At 38.0% G+C, this 27656-nt stretch overlaps 1 protein-coding gene across 2 annotated transcripts; it reads left to right on the forward strand.

The window, feature by feature from the left end:
- Nucleotides 1-5626: 5626 nt before the first annotated feature.
- Nucleotides 5627-26601, forward strand: LOC133289133 (uncharacterized). Of its 2 annotated transcripts, none has more exons than XM_061487002.1 (10): nucleotides 5627-5695; nucleotides 9158-9201; nucleotides 9341-9540; nucleotides 9737-12369; nucleotides 12506-12630; nucleotides 12920-14782; nucleotides 15010-15058; nucleotides 15144-15391; nucleotides 15528-15629; nucleotides 26073-26601. In XM_061487002.1, exons 2-10 carry the CDS (start codon nucleotides 9185-9187, stop codon nucleotides 26305-26307), a joined length of 5472 nt encoding a protein of 1823 aa, XP_061342986.1. In that variant the 5' UTR covers nucleotides 5627-5695; nucleotides 9158-9184; the 3' UTR covers nucleotides 26308-26601. The 2 variants fall into 2 exon arrangements, with proteins under 2 accessions (XP_061342986.1, XP_061342987.1); XM_061487003.1 differs by having other exon boundaries at nucleotides 13016-14782.
- Nucleotides 26602-27656: the final 1055 nt, after the last annotated feature.

Below are 27656 nucleotides of genomic sequence, written 5' to 3' on the forward strand. Positions count from 1 at the left end.
ATTTCGCAGAACAGTAGCTGTGTTGTGCATACAGTAAGCTATTGGGGGTTTGTAGACCCTGGATCGATGAAGTTGAACTTCTGTATTTAATGGATTAAGCCAGAATCATGGGATTAAGGGCTTGTGGCTTTGTTAGAAGCTTTAAGACTTGAAAACGTAATGAAAAGATGTTGTCTTTAATTGTATGCATGTGGTACATGTTTATTGATTTATATTTGGTCCATATCAGATTGTGATCTGCTGTGATTGGACTTTGAGCTTGTGGCATTGGATAGCTAGCTTAGAGGTAAACTTTCGTGTCCTCGGTTTAGCCATGTTGTGGTTCCACCATGTCCCATGGGGATATGGTATATGCATGCTGTGTTACATGCTTTTGATGTTTTGGAAATGCTGTTGAGCTATTGTATGTTAGTGCCTTGTTGATATGCATGGAGGTGTTCCACCTATACGGTAAGCCTGAGTATGTAGAACATACAAGACGGTGAGGCTGTGGGTGAGGTGCAAGCGGTGTCCCTTGTACTACATGTAGGGAATAGACGTATTCCTACATTTCTCTGGCCAGTAGATAGTGATTACACACATGCCATAGATATCTGTTGCACTACATAGTTTTGGAACTGATAATGATATAAATGCTTTTTGAACTTATATTGCACATGTAAGTGAGCTTGGGGTGGAAGATCCTTGAGGACCCCTTGTCTTACTGAGATTTCTAGTTTAGAGATCTCACCCCACGTTTGGGGAATGCTTATTTCAGGGTCAGGTAGTGTTGAGACCTCAGGCGGCAGGAGGCCGGAGCTGAGTTAGATTGCTGTTATATTGTGCTGCCATGATTGGATGCTGGATTTGCATGCTGCTTTTATGCTTATAGCTTCAGTTTATGTATTGGAGTTTTATGTTGAGACTTGTTGTTTACTATGTTTATTTGGTGAGCATGGGGATTTTCCATGACACATAGTATTATTATGTCTTGGTTATGTCTTGAGTCTTTTGGAGTTGTAATAATGTATCAGGATATTGTCCGGATTACTTGATGTAATGTCGTGGTTTAGATACACACTTTATCGATATATTGAGGTATTTCAGTAGATGTCTTATTGCAATTTACATACAGGCGATATTTTATGAAATTGATTAAGTAATCAAGTTGGTAATTGATAATGACGTCATAATTAAAAAGAAAAAGAATATTCCATATTTTTAATTAAGCACCGCTTAATACGATGTAATGTTAATATTCCGGGTATACACTGGGTGTTACAAGAAGCAGCTGAGGAGCAAGACCATTCTGATGGTCAAAGTGCAATGGACTGGAAGAACTCCTGAGGAGTGTACTTGGGAGCATGAGGACGAGCTTCTCCGGCAGTACCCCGAGTTTCGAGACAGGTATGTTTTCTGATTTCGGGGACAAAATCCTAAAAAGGTGGGGTGAATGTAAGAACCCGCACCGTTAATTAAGGAAATTAAGTAATTAATTATGTTAAATTAGGAAATGATTCCATAATTGACCCTAATAATTATTAAGAGGCTTTAATAATTATGATAAGTGATTCAGAATGCTGAAAGTCGCTTTTCGGAAGAAAAGTGCAGATACCGGTTCTGCTAGTCGGTATAAATGCGTATCGAAAAAGTATCTCGGAAAATTATAATAAGGGCATGATAATTACTAGAATAATATGTAGGACTTGTAAAACGAGTTTCAAGTCAAAATAATAAGAGCTGGTGCCAGAAACTGATACTGGCTATGAAAAGCGCGTACCAGAAAGGTGCTCCGAAAAATATAATAAAAATATGATAATTCTTTAAAATTGAGTAGGTTAAGAATCCAAAGTTTGGGATTAAAATGCTAAGCGTAGCATTTAAAGTTAATACAATGTGGTTAGTGTTAAGTGGACCTATATAAGCCTAAGGGCACAAAACCCTAGGCCATACTCAGCCTCTACGTGAGTCTTTTTGCTGATTTCTCTCCAACCTTCTCTTCTCTCTTGAAAGCCTTGGTCTTTGCTCATGTAAAGGGACCAAGAAGCCATCTTTGTTGAGAGTCTTCTTCTTGAGAGTTGTAAACACTAAGCTTGTGAGCATTGTGAAGGGGTGGTGGAGCATTTTGAGTTGATGCTTGCTGTTTGTGGGATGTTTTTGGGGTTGTTTGTTCTGAGTTTGGGTTGTGTGGCCTTGTTCTTGGCTTCTTGAGCTCCAAGAAGCCACCTTTTGGCATAAAGGGATAAGCTTGAAGTGTATTTTCGTAGCCTTGTGAAGTCAGAACTGTGGTAGCTTCAAGTGAGCTCCAAGAGCATCTCCCTTTGCTGTTTTTAGCTTGTGGTATGATCACCATCTTTGAACTTGAGTTTTTGTGCTTAAAAATGGAACCTTGATGCATGTAATGGTTAAAAGATGATAACCTAACGTTGGGTAATGTCAAACACACCTAGAAGTGCATGTTTAGGCTTCTGTAATCGGTAAAAATGGAACATTTGAAGGATATCTTCGCGAAATGCAGAAACTGCATTCTGTCGCGAAATATCCGGATATTTGCTCGTGAAATATCCGGATATTGATATGCGGATATGTGTATTCGGATATTGATATCCGGATATGGGAATCTGGATATCCGGATATTGATATCCGGATATTGCCAGATGGATATCCGGATATTGGATATCCGGATATGTCCCCGAAGAATATCCGGATATTCTGGGATTTCGAAGAACAGTAGCTGTGCTGTGAGGACAGTAGGCTATTGGGGGTTTGTGGACCCTAGAGTGATGAAGTTGAACTTCTATAATTAATGAACTAAGTCAGAATCATGTGATGAAGGGCTTGTGGCTTTGTTAGAAGCCTTAAGACGTAAAACGTAAAGGAAAGACGTTGTCTTTAAGTGTATGCTTGTAGAGTTTGATTAATGATGTATTATTGGTCCGTAACAGATTGTGATCTGCTGTGTGTTGGACTTGAGCTGTGAGGACTCTTGGCTTTGGATAGTAAGCTTGCAAGGTAAGCTTTCATGTCCTCGGTTTAGCCATGTTGTGGTTCCACCATGTCCCATGGAGGTATGGTTATATGCATGCTGTGTTACATGCTTTTGATGTTTTGGAAATGCTGTTGAGCTGTTATATGCTTGTGCCTTTATGATATGCATGTGGTGTTCCACCTATACGGTAAGCCTGAGTATGTGGTACATACAAGATGGTGAGGCTGTGGGTGAGGTGCAAGCGGTGTTCCTTGTACTACATGTAGGTATAGACGTATTCCTGCATTTCTCTGGCCAGTAGAATAATTTAAACACACATGTCATGAATATCTGTTGCACTGCATAGTTTTGGAACTTATATTGATATAAATGCTTTTTGAACTTATATTGCACATGTAAGTGAGCTTAGGGTGGAAGATCCTTGAGGACCCCTTGTCTTACTGAGATTTCTAGTTTAGAGATCTCACCCCACGTTTGGGGAATGCTTATTTCAGGATCAGGTAATGTGGGGGTTGAGGCCCCAGGCGCCAGGAGGCCGGAGCTGAGTTAGATATTGATGATATTATATGCTGACATGTTGGATGCTGGATATGCTTGCTGCTTTTATGCTTTTAGCTTCATTTTATGATTTTGGATTATCTTGTTGAGACTCTGTCGTTTATGTTGTTGATTTGGTGAGCATGGTGATTGTCCATGCCACGTAGACTTGTTACGTCTTGTTTTATTTGGAGTTGTGTTAATGTATTAGGATATTGTCCGGATTACGTGATGTAATGCCGTGACTTAGATACTCACTTTATATTTTATATTGAGGTATTTCAGTTAGTTGTCTTGCAATTTACATAGGCATTGTTTTTATGAAATTGATTAAGTAATCAACTTGGCTAAGTATAATGACGTCATAATTGGAAAAGAAAAAGATATTCTGTAATTTTTAATTAAGCGCAGCTTAATACGATAGTATGATAACATTACCGGGTATACACGGGGTGTTACATAGCCATTGCCATTGCCATCACCACCACTACTACCATCATCGCCGTCGCCGCCGCCGAACACATTTACGAATACTAATAAATACTAAAAAAAAAATAGGCTTTCACCACTACGTCGCTGCCGCTGTCGCCAGTATGTCATCACCATCACCATCGTTGCAGCCATTGCTGACATCACCACCATCACCACTACACCACTGCCATCGCCACCATCATGTCATTATCATCACCATCGTCGCATCCACGGCCATCACCACCACCACCACCACCACCGCTGCCGCCGCCGCAACTATGCCACCACTGGCGCCACTACCATTATCACGCAATTGCTACCGCCACCACCATGTCATCACAACCACTACTGCCATCATTATTACCACCATCGTTGTGGCCACTGCTGTCACCACCACCACCTCTACGTCACCGCCACCGCCACCATCACCATCATCACCCCCACCACCACCACCACTATCATCACTGTCATCACCACCACCATCGCCACAGCCACTACCGTCACAACCACCACCTCTACCCCCACCATGCCACCATTACCACCATCATTGTCGCCACCACCATTACCACCACCGCTACCATGTCATCACCACCACCACCACCACTACTACCACCACCATCGCCACCATTACCACCGCCGTCGCCGCTACCAGCACCACCACACCATATGAAAAGGAAAGTGATGATCCGAAAAAAATTTATGCTTAATAGGAATATTTTTTATTCTATTATTTGTTTTTTTATCAAACGCAATTCTCATTCTCGGAATAAAAATAAAATATGTTATCAAACACATTTTTTTTCTCAGAAACTGTTCCAAGGCACAAAAATAGAAAAGAATTGTTTCTCTTCAGAAATAATGTCAGGGAACAGAATGGTTGTCATGCACACCCTTTGTTGCCTGAGAAAGTTCACATGGGATTCAAATAAGATCATATTTGGTAGGAGTTTTCAAAAAATCTGCCTAGGGTTCTAATTTGCATAGGAATGTGACATTGTGTGTAAAATTTTATCCAGATTACTACTTGAGAATACCACCTTGAGAGTGATATTTTGATTTAGCTGGGAAACAAAAAATTGGGGAGCAAAAATTTAGACACAAATATCCCTGAAATAACGTGCCAAAATTTAATAGTTAAAGATTATTTTGGTAATTTCAACTCATTTTTCCAGCAATATTTTTATCTTCAACTAAACATAGACTCAGAAAATTTAAACTAATTTTTCCGATAATATTTTAGCCTATCAAATAATTTTTTTTTTAATTTTCCAAAAAAACTTACTTTCCAGTAATTGTGATTCTTCGGTAAATTTTTTTTTCTCGTTTACGTTTCAAGGAGAGGTGTTAAGCCCTTTAAAAAAATAAAATTGGGTCATGGTGGGTCAAGTGTTGGCACCTGTCGCATGCTAATTGGGTGGTGACTTGATTTTTTTTTTACCTGCTTTACCCCCAACAACTCTTCTAACACCCTCTTCCCCATTGAAACGCTTCCCAAATTGCGAGAAACTGCTCTGCCTCGGATCCGAAGCAGGAAGCTCCGCTCTCCGAACCTGCCTCTTGTTCGTTGAAAATTTCGATCACTTTATCTGTCTGAAAGAGCTCGAACACGCGCCATTCCCTCCCCCATTCCCCTTCCTCGCTACAAACCCTAAAAGCCTGGCTCCTCAACGCGCTTCGGGGATCAGCTTCGTGCTTTAATGGAGCGTTCTCAATGTCACTGTGAGTTCCGCTGCCTATCTTTGTGTCTCTGAAAACCCTATCTTCAGCTTTCTCTCTCTAGAAAACTTTAGTTTAGAAGATAGTAAATCTACGATTGTGTGCAATTGTGGAAGCTCGTGCAGTTGTTTTTGTGCGGTCTCGTCGAATTTAAATGTTGCTTGTGAGATGGAATTGTGCACGTGCTTCCGATCTTGTGTGTTTTCGCTGTGAATGTGTGATTTTATTTTATTTATTTATTTATTTATTTTGTTTGTGGGTTGAACTAGCTGCTGGGAGAGTTGGGGGAGAAGAATTGTGATTGAGTGTTTGTGTATTTTGCTTCCTCCCATTTCATCTCTGTTGACTTTGTGCGTATTTGATTAGATTTTAGTCTTGGCTCGTTTCTTCTTCTTCTTCTTCCTTGTTTCGTTGTCAGGGGAAGGAAACCCTGAATTGTTGGCATCCCTTATATCTATTGAAAGTAAGGCTTTGTTTGGATAAGGAATTCTGAGGAGGGAGGAGAATTTAAAATACATTGTGTTTGTGATAAAATACTGTTTTTTCAGGATAATTTATTTAGGAGTTTTGAAAATTCTTAAGGATATTCATAGGGTGTTTTCTTTTTTTCCACCCCTCAAAATGAAGAATTTAAAATAACACATTTAGAGGTGGAGTTTTTGAAATCCCTGCTCGTCTCTGTCTGTCTGTTTCTCTTTCTCTTCTCTTCAGACACCATTTTGCACTGCAATATTGGTGTGCCTTTTGCATCATAGAAAGTAGGGCTAACAGAAGTTCTAATATAAAATGGGTGCATCTTTAGTCACTTGGTCTAATTGGTTTGTTCTCTGTTTTCTAATTTACTGAAAATGGCTCAGTCAATACTTCAATAGTACTAAGTGACTGCAAGAATCTATCGAAAATTTTTATGATTTTTTCTATTGGTGTTGGGTCAGTAGTTTGCCTTAGCTTCAAAAAAATCAGGAGACATGGTCAAGTAAAGTTATACTGATTTCTGACCCCAGTGCAGCCTGTAACCATCGACATCTTGAGATAGAATGGATAAACTATGAAACTGTTCAATTCAGGCACGCATACATATGCATATGCAAATCTAATTGGTGCACCTGTTTGTTTACATAAGGGGGCGTTTGGTAGAGGAGATATTTTTTTTACTGGAAAAACAAGATGTGGGATTTTTTTTTTCCCGGGTAAGTTACGAAAAGATGTTTGGTAGGTCTAAATTTTTTCCAGGAATGTTGGGTTAATTATACTAATTCCCTGGGAAAATAAAAATACTATGTATCAGATGGTATTTTCGTTTGAGATTCTGTAGTTAAAACTAAAATGATGGGAAAAAAAGTTTCCGAGGAATATTTTCAGTTTCCTCATTACAAACGTTAGGAAAATTTTTTGCCCCACCCCACTTTCCCAGGATTTCTAAAACAATCTTTATACCAAACAGCCCCTAAGTGAAATATGTTGTAATGACACCAGAGGTTCTTGATGCCTTCAGGACAGTGCATAGCTAGCATTTGTTAGAAATATTAAAACGGGACAGAGCATAACATACTGGTTCTATTCTATGTTTGGTGCATTATAAAAATAGAACATGTCAGGACATGGGGGTTAAAAAGTAGTGCATTTTTGGTTCCATTAAAAGCAGTGTAACCAAGGAAGGCAGAACTGAACAGAGCGTTCCATTTTGTTCTATGTACCAAACCGTCTACCTTAGTGTGGCTCTGAGAGAGAATTCATATGCTGAAGTCTGAATATATAACTTATACTCATCTTTAATTTTCTTGTATCTAAAATCTGAGCTTGTAAATAATTTATGTAGGTAGATTATATCCAGGCAATTTTAGGCTAGTTATTAAAATAGGTTTTATACTCAAAATTCTATGCTTTTGGATGCCATATGAGTCTGGTAGGTATGAACAGGAATGGTGGATTCTTGTGGTGAATGTCTTTTTATATCTGTAGTTAAATTGTTTGTATACATTTAGTGCAAAATGGGGAAGTTTCAAGATTACAGATGATTTGAAGTTTTTGGGTACTCCTTTGGATCTTCACTGGTTATTCTATTTGAAGAATAACTGCCAGTTACAACAAATGTGATGAATTTATCAACTTTCTTAAGGATAGTAAGTTGCAGGAATAGTTAAATATTAGTGGGCTGTAAGTATGGTATAACAGAAATAGTAAGATTGAATGCATTCTAGAACAACAACCAATTTCAAATAGAGGTGAAGCTGCATATAGGGCATGCAAAATAGAAACTTTGTTGTGGGATTCTCTTCTTCTATGTCTGAATGACTATTGTTTTTCCTAGGCATAAACATGCAGGAAATTTCTTTAAGGTTTTGCATTTTGCTTATTATATGTGTTTCGTACTTTAGATTCATTGGCTTGGCTGACTTGGAGTTTGTCTCGGCCTGTTAAAACTTTCTCCATTTTGATCCCTCATGTGCAATTGTGCACCACTCCTTAAATTAGCAAAATTTTTTTGAAGTAGGAAGCTAAATATATTTTTTATTTTATCTTATTTTCTTAATTTATTATTATGATTTATTTTTATTTCTCTTCTTTTTCCTCAATCTTTTCTTGCCTTTTATTTGGGTACATCGACCACCGAACCTAATTAATTTGGGATGAATGTGTTGTTGATGTTGATGTGAACTTATTAGTGGATGAGCTGCCTCAAATGTGATGCATTTGTAACTTTCCTGAGGATAATGGTATTAGGCTTAGGAAAAAAGCTTAAAGGCTGTTTTTTACTAGGCTATTTCACTTGGTAACATCATATGTCATGAACCAAAACATTCGTAAAAGTTTAAGTTGTTAGGGAAAGGCACATGAATGATTTTATTATATCTTGAACATGCCCCTAGATGCAAAAACCCTTTTTGGGATTTGAAGTGTGGATAATACAAAGACCCAATTTACCTTGTGACCTTATGTTGAAATTTAATTTTTTATTAGAAGAATAGGGGCGGTAAAGATTGAACTCTAGATCACTTGGTCATATAAATTACGATATCTTGTCAAGAACCAACTCTCCCAAAAGCTTAAATTATTGGGTGGTTTTGTGTGTGTGTGTGTGTGTGTGTGTTTGGGGAGGGGGGGGGGGGGGGACATAAATGGTTTATTATATCTCTAACAATATGATAATCATTTGATGTTCCTTTTTAGAAAGCTAATTTTTCATCTTATATTGCTGGCTACTGAGACATGTGTGGATTTCACTGTTGTGCAAAATCCTCAGTAATCTTTATTATGCATGTAGGAGATTGTGGCCCAATATTGTAACCCTTTTCTTTTGTTGTTTCAGAACAAAACAACATTATAAATGACATGATGCATTTTATTTATGGTGCCCAAGTATATGATGTTTGTGACACATGTCTGTTATTATTGTTATCCTGCCATATCTTTTCACTGCTATTTCTATTAGTTAATATACTCCAAATGGATTTTTACTTGCAGGGATTTTTTACTAATTTCCAGGGTTGAATGATAGTTGCTCAGAGGTGTGTTTTTGGACCTCATCATATTTGGAGAAACTTTTTTTTTCAGTCTTCCTGCTACATAGGTTGTTTAAAATTTAAACTTTCTGCCTTGGTCAATTAGGCCTTATAAATAGTTGTTTGCTGAAAATTTGTGGGCTAGATTATCTATGCCTGGAAACGAAGCAGGAGACAGGGTCCATAATTTTTTTGGTCAAGAAAACTTGTCCCAGGGACAGTATCATTCACAGGCGGTTGATGGGAACTGGCCAGGACTAAGCAACAATTTGTGGGCTAGTAACCAGAGGTCGGCTGGTGTGCCTTTTATTTCCAATGTGAAGAATTTTAATCTACAGCAATCAGGTAAAAGTTCTATAAACTTTTTTTTTTTAAGTTTTTAATACTTTATCAATGATAATTTATTTACTTGTAATTATCCTGTTCCATACATTTATTTTGGATTTATATAACTAACATGTGATGTTGAAGTTTAACTTTGTTATATGGTTTGAGATTGTCTCCATTAATTTCTAATAATACTGCCTTTGCTGGCACAAAGATTCTGAGCAGGGACACACAAGCTCTCCACATTTGCGACATGGTTTCAACATGTCGCAATCAAATTTTAGGCCTGAGTCTACCAGAAATCAGCTGTCAAACCAACGAACAGCTGTGAATGGCTATATGCAGGGACAGCAGGTTTTCCAGACAAGGCAGAATGAAGCTAACATTTTGGGAGTGGATACGGAATCTGATTGGCAAAGCCTATCAAGAGGAATACCTGTGCTTGAGTCACAAGGGAGCGGTCTTGAACTCTATAAGAAAAACTTGGTCAGAAATGATGTTGCTGAATCCCCTGTCAATTTTGATTTTTTTGGAGGTCAACAGCAAATAAGTGGTCGCCATGGTGAAATGCTTCAGCCATTGCCTAGACAGCAGTCAGGGATGAATGAAATGCATCTATTACAGCAGCAAGCAATGCTTAACCAGATGCAAGAGCTTCAGAGGCAGCAACAATTTCATCAACTAGAAGCAAAGCAACAGAGTTCTATAACTCCTGCTTCCTCCATTTCAAAACAGACAGTTACAACCCATTCTGGGTCTCTTATCAATGGCATTCCCGTCAACGAGGCATCTAACCTTGCATGGCAGCCTGAAGTTGTACCAGCTAATGCAAACTGGCTCCAACGTGGTGCATCTCCAGTTATGCATGGGTCCTCTAATGGACTTATGTTATCTCCTGACCAAGGACAGGCACTGCGCCTGATGGGTTTGGTTCCTAATCATGGAGATCAGTCTCTTTATGGGGTTCCAATTTCTGGCTCAAGAGGTACTCCTAACCTGTATGGGAATGTTCAAGCAGATAAGCCTGCAGTGTCTCAGTTTTCTATCCCACACCAGTATTCTCATGTTCATGGGGACAAATCTGCACTGGCAAACATATCAGCCAGTGGAAATTCATTTCCTGCTCATCAATATGATGCATTTTCAGACCAAACTAACACAAATGATGGGACTTTGGTTTCAAGACAGGATATTCAAGGAAAAAGTGTGTTTAGTTCTACTGCTCATGGTGTAAATAGTGGACTGAATATGGAGAACTTGCAGCAAGTGAATTCTGAGCAAAGAATTGTACCAATGCAAGATTTTCATGGGAGGCAAGAATTAGATGGATCTTCAGAGATGTCGCAGGACAAGATGCTAGTGCAGGCTCCTCCTTCACAGAATGTGGCTACCCTAGATCCAACTGAAGAGAAGATTTTGTTTGGTTCAGATGACAGCCTTTGGGATGGATTTAGCAGGAATACAGGTGGTTTCAATATGCTGGATGGTACAACAGATAGTTTTAGTGGATTTCCATCTATTCAGAGTGGGAGTTGGAGTGCGCTAATGCAATCTGCTGTAGCAGAAACTTCTAATAGTGACATGGGCATACAGGAGGAATGGAGTGGTCTAAGTGTCTGGAATAAGGGTTGTTCGTCTGGAAATGACCGGCCTTCAACTACTGATAGTAGCAAACAGCAATCAGTTTGGACTGACAATAACTTGCAATCAGCTTCCAATATAAATTCAAGACCTTTTCTGCGGCCTGATGATGTGAATAGGCCCAATACCACTGAAAACTGTTCTGGTGTTTCTAGATTTCATCAGTCAGGTCCTGATTGTTCACATGAACAGCATGACAGGTTACAGACTGATTCTCAGAGACCAATTTCACAGTTTTTAGAAAGAGGCAAATGGTTAGATTGCAGTCCTCAGCAAAAGCAACTTTTGGAAGGGGGTCATATATATGGAAATGCTGCTAACTCTTCAGGTTCAGAAAAAAATGAAAAGGTTATATCAGGTTCTTGGACCCATCAACAGACCATATCGTCACGTAATAGTAGTGGTGGTCCATTCAATAAATCTAATGGTTGGGATGTTATGAAATCGACCCCATTTGATAGCAGTTCTACTTTCAAAACCCATGAAAATGAAAACTCATTGCAGGCCCATCACGGGAAAGCTATGCATGAGGAAATGGGTCATGTTCCTGCTATGTGGGAGCCAGAATCGGACACTAATTCATCTGGTGAGTTGGAACATGTAAAGTCTGCAGGTAATATGCAGGTTTGTGGGGAGGATTCTGGTATGAATGGTATTGCTGCATTACCAAATTCAGGCACTGCATGGATCAGCCGGCAGAGTAGCAAGCAGCTCCCTAGTGTTGATGTATGGAGAGATGCAGAGTCGGAAGGGAGCTATAGAAGAAATGAAGTTTTGGGAAATTCTAAGCATCATATGGAGAAGAACCCTTTAGTTTTGGAATCTTCAAAGAATGGAAAGGTAGAAGGTGAGGCACATGATATGGAGAATTCTAACAAAAAAGAAAAATCAGCAGATGGTCTTGGCTCTAATCCTTCCCATCCTAGAGCTGGTGGTATGAGAGAAAATACCGGTTTTGATGGCAATGATTTGTGTAGCCCAAAGTTATCTGGTCAGGGAAATCGAAGACCTCCTGTAACTCGTAAATTTCAGTATCACCCAATGGGGGATTTGGGTGTTGAATTGGAATCTTATGGAAACAAGCACGTCATAAATTCACAGCCTATGGCCCATCAACCCTTTGGAGGACATAAAGAGCAAGACCAAAGCTATCTTGGTCAGTCAAAGTATGGCCATTCTGATGGGAATTATAGTGAAACGGAGAAGGTAATTTGTAGGTTACCCAGTTTTATACTTTTATGCAAGTGTCACTGTTAATACTTAGAATTTTCTCTACATCTTGGAGATTCAACAGTTGTTTATATCCTTTAAAATGTGACTGAAGCATGCACCTGATTTTCAGGGTGGCTCAAAAAGCTTGGGCAATAATGCTTTGAAAACCATACTCCCTGGTCATATGCCAAAGACATTGACCTCATTGGATAGAAGTATTGGTAATTTTGCCTTACAGAAGACTGCTTCACCCAGGTAGTTGAATTTTGAGAATTTCCTCTTGCTTTAGTTTTAAACTTCGGAATTTAGGATAATCATATGGTATTTCCTTCTTAATCATTGTTGAAGTATCTGCTGTTTGTAATGATAAGTAACTATGGCTTGCATGCTTTTTATTATTTCATGTGCTAAAGTTTTGGTCTAATTGGCGCTGATACCTGTTTTACATGTTCTCTTTCTTTCCTTCTCCTGCTATAAAGTCTTGCCTGACTAAAGTGATGACCCTTGCTCAACTGTTTGCTTCAATTTGTTAAAATTATTGTAGTCAAAATATTCTTGAGCTTCTTCATAAAGTGGATCAGTCAAAGGGGTATGGCATTGCAACAAACACAAGCCCTTCTAACTGCCGTTTATCTTCCAGGGTGTCTGAAAATGAATCTTCTGATGGATCTGTTGTACATCCTCAGCGGAATCGAAGTTCTTTGTCTCAGGGCTTTGGTTTACAATTGGCTCCTCCTACTCAATGGCTTCCTATGGTACCTTCTCGTGGATCATCAGAGACAGGTCTTACTATGCCACATGTGTCTGAGACAGGGGATAAGGGCCATACATGGTTGGCTACCAATCAGTCTTTTCCTTCTCAGGAATCATCTCATAGGGAGCTCAGGAATAATATTTCTAGTACCACAGGAAATTTTTTTGATAAGGCCTCTCAGTACAGTATGCTGGGAAACACTCCACGTGCTTTTACACCTGGGTTACCTTTCTCCAGGATCCTTACTCAAAATCAAAATATTGCTAATCTTGGTGGTCAAGTAACAAATACTCAATCTGCTAATGCAACTTTTGTTGATTGCACTGCTTCCATGAATCAGATAAATGAATATTGTGAAAGAGCTCAAACTAGTCAGTCTGAATTGGCATCTGCGCAGGATGTGTCCCAGCTGAGTGGTATAGACCAAATTCGAGTGGGAGATCCTGCCATCCAAATTTTGGCAGTAGAGGCTGGCACTCAACCTTCTGTCACATTTAGTGCATCACTGCATGGTGCCCCTTCAAAAGTTTTACACAATGTATGGACCAGTGTTTCTAGCAAGGAACATCCTAATACTTCAAACATTCCGCTGCAGCCCCAACAAATAAGTGATTGTAAAATGACAACTGGTGTACAGAAGCCAGGTGATGAGGGTTCAGAAAAAGATGGTAATGACCTTTCTGGAATTGGCCCTTTTTCTGTTTACTCCAATAGTTCTGTGGGAAATTTACTTCAAGAAAGGTCTGGGCAGCAGAAATTGCCTGAGAGTGCTGTTGAAAAGGCTGCAGGTGCATCACATGTAAAGGAACCTGTTGCGAAATGTACATCTGATGCACCTCAACCTAGCCCAATTGCTACCTCTAGAGATATTGAAGCTTTTGGCCGGTCTTTAAGACCAAACAATGTTTTGAATCAGAATTTCTCCTTGCTGGATCAAGTTCAATCCATGAGAAATGTGGTTATTGATCCTGGTAATCAGGATGTCAAAAGATTGAAAGTTTCAGATAATGTCGTGGACAAACAGCAGGTAGATTCCAACCGTGGGCTACAGTTGTCATATGGATATGATAATGTGGTCAAGGATGTGTCTGGTAATAATTGTCCCACGCCATCATCAGATCCTAATATGATACATTTTTCAACAAAGACAGGTGATGGACAGGACACAAACACGTCTTCTCAGGAGGTGGTTGGATATTGTCAGAAAAATGCTCTCAATGTCTCTGATAGTAGTAAAGCAACTTCTGAAGGAAGTGATCATTCTCTGGTAAATCCACAGATGGCACCGTCATGGTTTGAGCAATATGGAACCTTTAAAAATGGTAAGATATTGCCAATGTATGATGCAAGGAAGATGACTGCTTCTAAGATTATGGACCATCCTTCTATGGTACAGAACCAATCAAATAGTTTGCATTTTCATAATTCAATAGAGCAAGTTAGTAGTCTCAGTGATGATCAACTTGGCAACGCTAGGCAAAGTCCAATGCCTGCTTCAGTTGCAAGTGAGCATGTACATTCTCAGTTATCGACTCCTGCAGTTGAACCTGATTTGCTTATTATGAGACCAAAGAAGCGTAAAAGTGCCACATCTGAACTTCTGCCATGGCATAAAGAACTGACACAGGGTTCTGAAAGGCTCCGAAATATCAGGTGGTTGACAAAACTGATTTAATGCACTTTTTTTCCTTCTTTCTATTGTTGTAGGAAAAGATCCTGTCTTTCACCAGTTGATATTATGTTGTTTCAATTGTTTTGAAAGAAAAATACCTTATGTTTCTGCTGTATCAATGTGACTCTATTTTAATCTTGTTTTAAGTTTATCAATTTATTAAATATTTTTTCTCCCAAGATAACTTAAAATTCTTATTATTTTGCAGTGTGGCAGAATTAGACTGGGCCCGAACTGCAAATAGATTGATTGAAAAGGTTTGTTTATAACTAATCAATCTACACTCATTTATCTATAAATTCTATAATTGACCACTTCACTTCACTCTATCTATAATTATAGGTTGAAGAAGATGCAGAGGCAGTTGAAGATTTGCCAGCAATGGTGAAGTCAAAAAGAAGACTTGTCTTGACTACACAACTTATGCAGCAACTACTTAGCCCTCCTCCAGCAGCGGTTTTTGTAGCAGATGTGAAGTTGCATCATGAGAGTGTGATATACTCTGTTGCCAGATTAGCATTAGGAGATGCATGCAGTTCAATCTCATGGTCTGGATGTGATGCACTTTTGCCTCCTGGCACGAAAAACCCGTAAGAATTGTTTTTTTTTTTTTTTTGAATGGCTCATATAATGGTTTTGATATATATATATATATATATATATGTATATATATATATATTCCTGCTTTATGAAATAATTGACATTTTTTATTGATATGTTTTGTAGACTGCATGAGAAGCGTAAATCTTCTGATAAAATTGATCATTACATTTTGAAAGTTATGGATCTTGTTGGGAGAGCAAGGAAACTGGAAGATGATATATTAAGGTACTAACACAGTATACTTGAAAAAGGGTATTCTGATATATTTGAGAATTGTAAATAATGTGTACAAGGGGTTCTCTATTTATAGAGAATATTTGACCTACTTTTAACCTAAAGGCCTTGGCCCAATACAGCAAAGGGCTTGGCCCAATACAACAATAAACGACTAAATAAAAACTAAATCAATATTATTTACAACACTCCCCCTCAAGCTGAGGAATAGATATTTATTATTCCCAGCTTGCTAGTAAGTTCTTGAAATCTGTCTGAAGGAAGCCCCTTTGTTAATAGATCAGCTAATTGACGCCCAGTGGGAATGTATGGAGTGGTAATCAACCCGCTATCAAGTTTCTCTTTGATGAAATGGCGGTCGACCTCAATATGTTTAGTCCGATCATGTTGAACTGGATTATGAGCTATACAAATAGCGGACTTATTATCACATAACAGCTTCATAGGTCCCTCACATTTTATTTTGAGATCATCAAGTACAATTTTCAGCCACAGTAACTCACAAATGCCTTGAGCCATAGCTCGAAATTCAGCTTCTGCACTTGATCTGGCAACCACATCTTGTTTCTTACTTCTCCATGTCACTAAGTTACCGCAAAGAAACATGCAATAACCAGTGGTAGAACGACAGTCAGTCATGGATCCAGCATAATCAGCATCTGTGTAGACTTCTAAAGATAGATTGCCATCACGTCGGAATAACAATCCTTTACCAGGAGTACCTTTAAGATACTGAAGAATTCTCTCTACTGCCTGCATGTGTTTTTCCTTTGGATCGTGCATAAACTGACTGACAACATTAACAACATAAGCTAGGTCTGGTCTAGTATGGGCCAGATATATCAATTTCCCAACTAGCCGTTGATATTGTCCTTTATCAACTGGAGGACTCTCTTCTTCATAGCCCATCTTGTGATTCTGCTCAATAGGAGTATTAGAGGGTTTGCACCCGAGCTTTCCTGCTTCTTTGAGAAGATCAAGAACATATTTCCTTTGGCTGATAAAAATTCCTTTGCTTGAATGAGCTACTTCTATCCCTAGGAAATATCTCAGTTTCCCAAGGTTTTTGACTTCGAACTCAGAGGCAAGCCGTGTCTGCAGAATCTGTCTTTCCACAAAATCATCACTTGTGATAATAATATCATCAACATATACAAGGAGCACAGTAAGCTTCCCGTTTTGGGAGTGCTTGAAGAAAAGAGTGTGATCTCCTTGACTCTGTCTATATCCTAAGGTCATCATAACCTTAGTAAACCTCCCAAACCAAGCACGAGGTGACTGCTTCAATCCATACAAGGCCTTTTTTAATCGACAAACTTTATTTTCCCCCTTCACAGAATCAAAACCAGGCGGGATTTCCATGTAGACTTCTTCTTCTAACTCACCATTGAGGAAAGCATTTTTCACATCAAATTGATTTATATCCCAATTGTAATGGGCAGCAAGGGACAACAAGATTCTCACTGTATTCATCTTTGCAACTGGAGCAAAGGTTCCTTCATAATCAATGCCATAGGTTTGAGTGTAACCTTTGGCGACTACTCGAGCCTTGTATCTCTCAAGAGTGCCATTAGAATTATATTTTAGGGCATAAACCCATCTGCACCTTACTGCTTTCTTTCCGTTGGGTCTATCAATAACTTCCCATGTTTTATTTTTCTCCAACGCATTCATCTCCTCTTGCATGGCTTGAGCCCAATTCCCATCTTTCAAAGCTTCATGTACTGATTTTGGGATTGAAGTAGAATCTAGTGCTGAAACAAAGCTTTTGTGCTGCACAGAAAGATTAGCAGAGGAAACAAAATGGGAGATAGGGTATTGAGTACAAGAGGGACAGGAAGAACAAGATTTCTTGGAACAAGATCTTTTTCCTTTTCTTAAAGCAATGGGTAAATCATCAGAAGCAGTAGTAATGGGTAAGTCATCAGAAGTATCATGATCAGAAATATGAGATTCAGGACTTACCAGTGGTTCAGACGATTGAGGTTGCTGTTGAGGCAATGTGGGCTGTTTCCTTCTTTGATATACCAATTCAGGTGTTACAATCTTCCGTATCTCTTGTGTACTTGATGTATTAGTCATAGGAGGATCAGTCACAGGAGGATCAGACATAAACACATTAGGAACAGGAACAAGAGGAAGTGACACTGACACAGGTGAAGGAGTAGACACTGAAGTTTCAAAGAAGGAAGGTGATGAGTCTTCTGGTGAATCATTCTCCCCCTGAAGATGAGGACCTTGGAAAAAGGACTCAGATTCCTGAAATGTAACATCCATAGAAACAAAAAATTTCCGACTTCCAGGGTGATAACACTTGTAGCCCTTCTTATCAGGAGCATATCCAAGGAAGACACATTTAAGAGCCCTAGGATCCAACTTACTGCGATGCTGTTTATGAATATGAACAAAGACAACACACCCAAACACTCGAGGAGGAAGACTTTGCAAAGTTGGAATAGAAGGAAAAAAAGAAGTCATGGAGTGAATAGGACTTACATGATCGAGAACCCGAGTGGGTAGACGATTGATCAAGAATGCTGCAGTAAGAATGGCATCTCCCCAATAGCTTTTGGGTACATGTGTTTGAAACAATAGGGCACGAGCAACTTCAAGAAGGTGACGATTTTTCCTTTCAGCAACCCCATTTTTGTTGAGGGGTGTCTACACATGTAAGTTCATGAATCATACCTTGATTTTGTATAAATTGTGAAAAAGAGTGATTGACATATTCAGTACCATTATCTGTCCTTAGTCTTTTGATTTTTTTACAAAATTGAGTCTCAATCATTTTATAAAATTGAAAGAACAGTTTTGGTACCTCAGACTTTTCATGCATTAAGTAAACCCAAGTTACACGAGTGCAATCATCAATAAAAGAAACAAACCATTTATTTCCAGAAGAATGAGGGACCTTAGAAGGACCCCAAACATCAGAATGAATAAGATCAAAAGGTTCAACACTTTTAGTAATACTAGAAGGGAAAGACACACGATGATGCTTAGCAAACTCACAAACATCACAATGATAAGACTCAACAGACTTAGACAAAAACAAAGACGGAAATAAAGACTTGAGTACACTAAATGGAGGATGTCCCAAGCGCTTATGATGAAGCCAAATCAGAGAATCAGCAGTTGACTGGCCATGTGACAGTAAGATGTGATCCTTAACATGAGTTGCAGGAGATTGTGACACCAGATAATACAGCCCACCTTGCTCTTTAGCACCCCCAATCGTCTTCCCTGTGGCGAGATCCTGAAAAACACAGTTAGTAGGAAAGAAGGTTACAGTGCAATTTAAATCTTTTGTGATTTTATGAATAGAAAGAAGATTAGTAGAAAGTTTAGGGACATGAAGAGCATCTTTGAGATGTAAGGAAGGCTGTAATTTTATGTTACCAGAACCCGCAACTGATGTATGGGAGCCATCAGCTACGGCTATCGTATGAGTGCCAATGGTAGGGTTATAAGAAACAAAGGGGTCAGCACAACAAGCCATATGATCAGTAGCACCAGAATCAACAACCCAAGAATGTTTAAAATCAATACATGAAGTAAGAAAAGAAGAAATTTTGGAGCTCATACCAGTCATAGCCAAATCACTAGTACCAGATGGCTCACTCAGAGAATCAAGTATGGTTCGAAGTCGTTCCAACTCATCTGGACGAAATGCAGGTTGGGTCTCATTAGGTGTAGGAGCTATATCAGAAGAAGTAAAATGCGCTTGACCACGCATCCTTGCCATCTTTTCTAAGACAGTTTGTTTTCCATGGAGGCGATAGCATAGATCCTTGATATGACCTGTTCTTTTACAATAAGAACACCAGCGATCATCTTTCTTAGGTCTAGAAGATGCTCCATCAGAATATTTTGGAAAGGAACTCCTGTAAGTAGAACCATCCTTTTTTGTTGAAATCATAGCAGACCCATCAGTGGGTTTAGAAGCAGCACCATCTTTTGATGATAACATGACAGATTTATCAGGGTTCATCATAACACCCCGACGATTCTCCTCTCCCCGAACAGTATTGAAAACAGCAGAAAGGGATGGAAAAGTTTCTTTGCCAAGTATCTGAACCCGAATAGGATCATACTCGGAATTCAAACCAGCAAGAAAATCAAAAATACGCTCATTTTCCACCTCCTTGGCTAAAGCAGTAGCATCTGCAGTACATTTCATCTTCAAACTCTGAAATTGATCAAGTTCAGTCCATAACTCCTTCAAGGTGCCATAGTACTCAGTCACGGATAAAGAATCTTGTTTTGTAGTGAATATTTTATTGCGCAATTCATAGCGCGCAACCATATCCTGTTTCAAGGAATAAGTGGAGCGGACAGTTTCCCAAATCTCCATAGCAGAAGACAAGAACATACAATTACGACCCACTTCAGGAGTCATCGAATTCCACAACCAAGTCATGATAAGAGAATCCTCGTTATCCCAAACAGCAAAATCGGGATCCGTGGCAGCAGGAGCAGGGCCATCAAGATGAGCAATCTTATTGCGACTCTTGATGGTAGTACGAATGAACTGAGACCATGACAAATAATTTGATCCGTCAAATCGATAACTTTGATGTAGACTTGGAAGATCATTGTGACCAAGAGGGGTCACCACAGATGAGGTAGAATTTTTTTCAGATAAGTTTAGAGTTGAATCACCGTCGGAAGCGGCCATACTGCAAAACAACCCAAGGAATAGTACCAAGAAGCCAAAAAATCACGAAAAATTACCAAACGAGGTCCGATCAAAGAGGTGAGCACAGATCCAGAACGAGCTTGGAGAGTCGATCAAGACTGCACCGGTCCGCAGCCAATAGCAACCGTCACGCGCTGTCACGCGCCGGTGAAGCTGGCGGCGCGTGGGATTCACGCGCAGGGAAAGAAGCGGCGCGTGGAGGCGCGTCTGACGTCTGATCTGGCTGGGCTTTTCAGGCAAAGGTCGTCCAAGGGTTGCGAACCTATCTGGGGCTGATCGGAGTTGAATGGCCGCCAGAAAGAAGATCAATCGCGATGAACAATGTTCTTAGTTAGTGAAAAACGCTTTCTGTTTGGAGGTGACGTTGAACGGTTCAGTTTGGGGTCTTGTTATTGAGGAAGATGAGAGAAAAAAACAAAGAGAAGCAGTGATCTCTCGGTCCAAGAGGTCCCCGGAAAATTTTTCCGGTGGCGGCTGATGGCAGCGAGAGATGGAAAAACAAAAAAAGGTTTCGTAGGCGCGGAAGCAGAGCCCTCAAGATCGAGAGCTCTGATACCAACTTGAAAAAGGGTATTCTGATATATTTGAGAATTGTAAATAATGTGTACAAGGGGTTCTCTATTTATAGAGAATATTTGACCTACTTTTAACCTAAAGGGCTTGGCCCAATACAGCAAAGGGCTTGGCCCAATACAACAATAAACGACTAAATAAAAAATAAATCAATATTATTTACAACAAGTATTCAATTTTATGCTTTCTATCCATTATTTTATTTTCTTCATGGGTTTCTCAAATAGTGTCTCTGGTCTATACAAGTAACAAATTTAGTAAACAGGCTCATCTATCTGTATGAATACAAATGAACAAGTGCTTTGGCATTGAAATCTTTTAAGGTTATAGATTTGTCTTGTTATTTCTGTTCATTTTTTGTGTGGTATTTGGCTAATTGTTGTTGAATTAGGCCTTTTGTCTTGGTTGGGTACTTTCTTTTTGCTTCTTTAAATGGGTCTCCCATACTAATGAGATAGAGATACAGGCTGTGGTGGTGTAAGTGGCTTCCTTTGCAAATTTAGGTTGGATTTTGTGTTTATTTGTTTAGATAGAATAAAAAAATGTCTTTATGTTGGAAAAATTATTTCTGCTTTTGATGTTGCTATTATAGCTCTTTTCAAGTGCTGAACTGAGATGGGTGATTATAAAGAGGTCGGAAAGTGGTTTCTTGATAGCAGAATTTGTATAACCCTCTACATTAGCTATGATAGATGCACCAAAGGCATCAAATTGGATATATGTGAGATGAATTAGCACTTAAATGAAGATCAATGATTGAAAATGTGAACTCCTTGATACTGAGTTTTTGAAAGGTAGAAGGGTATTTATCATACATAAAAAAGAATTATGAAATAGAAAATAAGTACACAAGGGCAAGGACAGGGGATCCTGAAGAAAATTAAAATAAGATAAATGAAAACTAGGAAGTAAAAAGCTAGCATGCAGTATGGAAGACTAGTACCCTTGCAAATTGGATATGGCAACCTCTTTGAAACAAACATGGGCTGGGAACCAAAGAGTAGCTGATAACATAACCTATCCCTATGCTAATTTAGGGGCTAGGAGATTCCCTATAATATATGGGTTCTGTTTCATCCAAATGCACGGATTGCCCTGAACCAATCCTACCTGACATTGCAAATCCCAAGTTTGTCTATGTAGAGCAGATCGAATTATATTAGTAATTAGTGTCTATAATGGATTTAGAGCTGACTGTAATGCCATTCCTAAGGTCCCTTTTCAACAGTTGAAAACAAAAGATTATGAACAATCACGAAGGTGAACAAGTGATGGGATAGATCCCCTTGCCTAAGTCCCTTTTGTTAATGCAATTAAGGCTTAGGTTCTCCATTAACAATCACAGAATAGTATCAATTGCGTACATCCAGAAATTTAATGTCTCCATCTAGTGCCATTCCTGTAAGTACCTTATCACAGAAACTCCAACTTCATCATAAGCTCTCTCAAAATAACTTGGAAACTAAACTGCTTTTCCTTATTGTAACATCCTACACAGCTTTTAAATTCCGTGTTTCTGCATTGAAATTACTCTCAACAACCACAAAAACAGCATCATCACCTTTATTCCAAATTTGTTGTGATCGACATTCGATGAATCCATATAAAAGTAAGAAAAATTTATAGAAAAAATTAATAATATATACATCAAGTAAATAAATAAATAATATAGAATATGATAGGGTCCAAATTCACAAGGCCCAATATGGTAAGGTGTACGTTTGGGACCCAAAGAGGGGTAAGAGGCCCATGGAGGATGTTATTGATTCTGGTCACATGAAGGCTGCTCACAGCTTGGTTGCTGATGTTGCTGATGTGAGTCACAGCCCAATTGAGTATGCTGAGTCAGCAGGGCTGTTAGAGAAGTTTGTTACACATGCTGTGCCCGAGGATATAGGGGTGAGGGAACGAGGGAACGTTACCTGAATGGTCATAAAGTTTGCTGATGCAAAAATGGGAGATCACAGGACGTCTCGAAGGATCCTGATCCATTTACATTTCTGTTAATTTTCCTTCTGCATAATTCTGAGCTATAGCAGCACTATAGCATGTAATCAGAATTGTTTCATTGTTAATCCATGTTTGTTTACTGCAATGAGAGATATATAGAGGATTTATTCCAGAAACCTTGTTGTTTACTGTTTGATTCTTTTGGTTTACTATTTGATTCCTATTAGAATATTTGAAAAGTTAAAAACGTAGAGTACATTGAAGGCACTCTGATTCTTTAAAATGCTATCAGGCTTACATCCTCTTTCAACCTAAGGAAAAGGAACTCTGGTGAGTTAATACAGGCTACTGACAAGGCTAATAGGTCGTGATCCTTTTCCTTACTGGATCTGTACTCTGCCATCGAAGTAATGAAAGTCATTATTCATGCTAACCCCAATTTTGCTGCTGTAAAACTTTGCACACACCTTTGAAATGTCTTGTCTTATGAAATGCCTATGCCGGAAGAAAACTACTGTGTCAGGCATGGGAGCTTTTTCCTTATTAACTACTAATTACACTTCAGATCTGGTCCTCTTTGAATGGTCTTTCCAACCAGCAAAACTTGGCCTGAGAGATAGAAACTATAAAGAACCTTGAGATATACCACCCCAAAAGCTAGCTTAAAGGGTGGAAGTGTCCAAGGCCTTATAAAGGTCACATTAGTTGCCCACACAATCAATGTGGGACTATATATCTCAACACGCCCCCTCACACAAGAGCCCATTGGGTGGCTCTGATACCATATAAAGAACTTTGGGATACACCACCCCAAAAGCTAGCTCAAAGGGTGGGAGTGTCCAAGGCCTTATAAAGGTCACATTAGTTGCCCACACAATCAATGTGGAACTATATATTTCAACAGAAACCAATCGTATCCCTCGCTAAAAGGCCTACAGAAGTTTTCCTTGATATGTAAAGAACTGTTATTTTTCTACTGTTGTTCCATTATCCATTTATCTCTTAAAAGCTCACCTCCTTGGGTGCCATCTCCTTGATAAGGTCTTTTCCTCCCAGTGGCTACTCTGAAATAACTTAGAGTTAGCATCTCCTTAACACGTAAACTCTAGACTTCTGCCTCTAACTAATTTACCGGTTGAGAAAATCCTGCTCGAAGTCATTTGTAATTTTGATCTTCTCTGCTTTATGCCTTGGAAAAGTCCCTACCAGTTTCTAACTTGTCTAGGAATCAGTCTCTTTTAAGATTTCCGATTTTCTTATCCTTATGTTCCCCAAACAAACTCTGATTTATTATTAGTTGTTAGGTTGCAGAGTTTTGCTAATCTCATTCACATTGAGAATTTTGGTGTTTTGGAATTATGGCTTTGGGTTTGGGCAACTATTTTTTCTTGTTAGAATATCTAAAGAATATCTCATACTATCATGATTATATCTTAGAATAGTTTAAAGTATCTTAGATGATCTCTTAGAAATAGTTTTTACTTTTCTTTATATTTCATGATTTTTTTTCTTATTTAATTAGGATTAGGAGTTTAGTATTAGGGTCAGTGCTTTGTCTTTTGTAACATATCGTTTCACATTATATCACGCCATCATACACGAGTATTATTTAGAATCTCTGTTCTCTCGTTTTTTTTTCTCTTTCCTACCTAAATTCCTATTATTTCAGCATCCGGTTCATCTTGTCTTGCCGTAAACTGGCTTTATTTTCTCTCGTCTTTCCATATATTGTCCTGTCTCTAGTTCCAAATGCAGTCTGGCCTCCATTTCCAATCCCCAAATGCAGTCACCCTGTCTCCGATCCCCAAGGAGTGCACTGGTCTTTAGTAAGCATGTGCAGTTTGGCGTTTGGCCCCATATACAATGCCCAGACGTAATCTCGTCCTGTCCGGCCATTAGAATATATTTTTAGTCTATCATCTTCTGGTATGTTTAATTGTAACAAGCTAAAGCTAGGAGGAGTGTTAGAATCTATAGATGGTATTTCATAATATCATGATTATATCTTAAAAAGTATCTTTAATGATTTCTTAGGAATAGTTTCCATATTTTTTATATTTTGTTGGAATTATAGGGGTTTAGGTAGGAAATGAAGAAAAAAGAGAATTTTTTTTTGCATAATATGAAATTGGTATTGATTTGATGTGTTATGATTTGATACAAACGACAAAACACTTTCATATTTATACTTAAGTTAGACTATATAGTCTATATCCTAATTGAATAAGGAAATAAATCACAAAATATTAAGAAATAAAGAAACTATTTTTATGAGTTCATTTAAGATACTCTAAATTATTCTAAAATACAAATAAGATATTATGAGATATTTTTCATAGAGAAAGGATATTCTTATAACCCATTTTTGTTTACAACCTCTTACAACCACATCTTAACCGTTCATTTCCGCCAATCAACGGTTATCATTTGTTGTGAATTAATAATTAATTAATGAGTTTGATTGTCGGAAATGATAACCATTGATTGACGAAAATTAACGGTTAAGATGTGGTTGTAAGAGGTTGTAAACAAAAATAGGTTGTAAAAATAACATTTCTCTTTTTCATATATTCTAAACATATTTCATGATTTGTTTCCTTATTTAATTAGGTTTAGGAGTCTTGTATTACTATAAATCAGGGGTAGTACTTTGGCTTTTTTAGCATATCATATCGCATTATATTACATTATTATACACAAAAGTATATTATTTAAAATCTCTATTCTCTTCTTTCTTTCTTTCATACCTAAATCCCTATAATTTAAACACTCGTTAACATCTTCAACCATTGTGATTTTTCTTTTGCATCTCTCGTGAAAGTATGCCTAAAATTTGTAGTCGGTTGAACCACTTAAATTTCATATATATATTTCTCTTCGAATCTAATGTGCACCTTGTTACAACAATCAATTTGCTCAAAAATATTGAAATAGTATTTCGATATGCCCTTTTTTCTGTTTGCCTTTTCAAAATTAAATTTGACACGGTAATGATATTATTTGCAATATTGCATCGCTGTTATACAGGGCATGTAGAAAACTTTGCTTTCTTCATCCTTCCCCTCCACTTTGGTTGCCTGCTAATGCTACTATTATTATATTCTATTTTATTCCAATGCTTTTATTTTTCTTTACATGATAGGTATAATTTTGTTTACTCTAGTACTGTACTCTTAATGTATTTTATGTCATTTTGCATCTTGGTGATGCAGATTGGATAGCAGAGCCTCAATTTTGGACTTAAGAGTGGAATGTCAGGATTTGGAAAGATTTTCTGTCATCAATCGATTTGCCAAGTTCCATGGACGGGGGCAAAATGATGGAGTAGAGACCTCATCATCCTCTGATGCAAGTGCTAATGCTCAGAAATCGTTCCCCTTGAAATATGTTAATGCAATTCCATTGCCTAGGAATCTCCCACACAGGGTACAATGTCTTTCACTTTGATAATTAATTAATTCATTTTTCCATCTTTCTTGGTCAGTTGTCTCCATAACCTTCGGTTACCTTTTCTTTCAACTTAAATTATTGCACTTCATCACCATAGAATCATACAACTGGCAATGTAGGAAAATGGTACTAGATTGCCTCCTCAACCTATGGAGGCCGTTAGATCCTTGCAATCTATATATGTATGTATGTGTAGATCTTTGCAATCTAGTTATCTTTTACTTTTTATTTTTCAGGTTTCAAGCCTTTTGTATATAGTAAAATTATATATGCAGTCTATTAAGTTTTAACCATACCATTTGGCTTGGTTTCGTCTGATTAATTAGCATAGGTTCCTTCACTCATTTTGTTTATCTCAATATCAAATCATTTTCTGTATGTTTGCCTGTGTAGCCTTCCCATCACAAAACCCCTTTGGCAGAGGATGTTATGAAACAACCATCAGTAAGTGTAGGGCTTCTAAAATTGTGGACTTGGTTTACTTTTGGCCATAGTCTATCATACATCAATTTGTAGTATATTATAAAACTTTCATTCAATTCTAATTCTTGTTCCTTCAAATTGTCTTGGGTAAAAATTGGTAATAAATGTATAAGAATATTGGTTGATGCCATACAGAAAATTGTCTCGTGGATGTTAATTTAATTATGGGTTTTATTAATTTCATGTTAAAAGAAATAAGTTATCTATCTCATAGAGACAAATTTGTTGGCTCCACCACCTGAAAAATAAAAAGAAAAGAAAAAGGTGGCACAGTTATGAACTATGTTGCACCGACACGGGATACAACACGACATTTCGACACATTAATTTAAAAAAATGTTAAATTTTGACATGTTAGGACACATTTTGATATTATATAATATTTTTAATTTATGTAGTGTATATTATATTTAGTATTCAATTATTTAACAAAAAAAAAAGCTAAACTTATAATATCTATCAATTTTGCAAAGAAACATAATATATCTCAAATGTTTATATTAAACTCAATAAAATCGTAATCCTAATCTAACGAATCTAATAATTGAAATTCAAAATGCAACGTAACATAACCTTTGAATCTTTTTGGTGTCTTTGCAACGAGTATTGAAGTGTCGGAGTGTCGGACACGACATATCAGGATTTTTGAAGTATCGGTGCTTCATAGGTTATCGAAAGGTATGTAGGAGAAAAAATTTATGTCATGTAATATGAGAATAGTTTTTTCCTTTAATTATTCGGCATCGATTTTTAATTGAAGGAAACCTTGACACGACAGATAATGTTGTCACGTGACCTGGAAGTCATAAATGTTCGATTTTTGTAATCAGTCGCGTGAAAATATCATTTATTATAGACCTTTA

The sequence above is a fragment of the Gastrolobium bilobum genome, unplaced genomic scaffold (genome assembly GCF_033153095.1).
Source record: "Gastrolobium bilobum isolate Gb01-03AN ecotype WA unplaced genomic scaffold, APGP_CSIRO_Gbil_v1 utg20029, whole genome shotgun sequence".
In the NCBI taxonomy this organism is placed as follows: Eukaryota; Viridiplantae; Streptophyta; class Magnoliopsida; order Fabales; family Fabaceae; genus Gastrolobium; species Gastrolobium bilobum.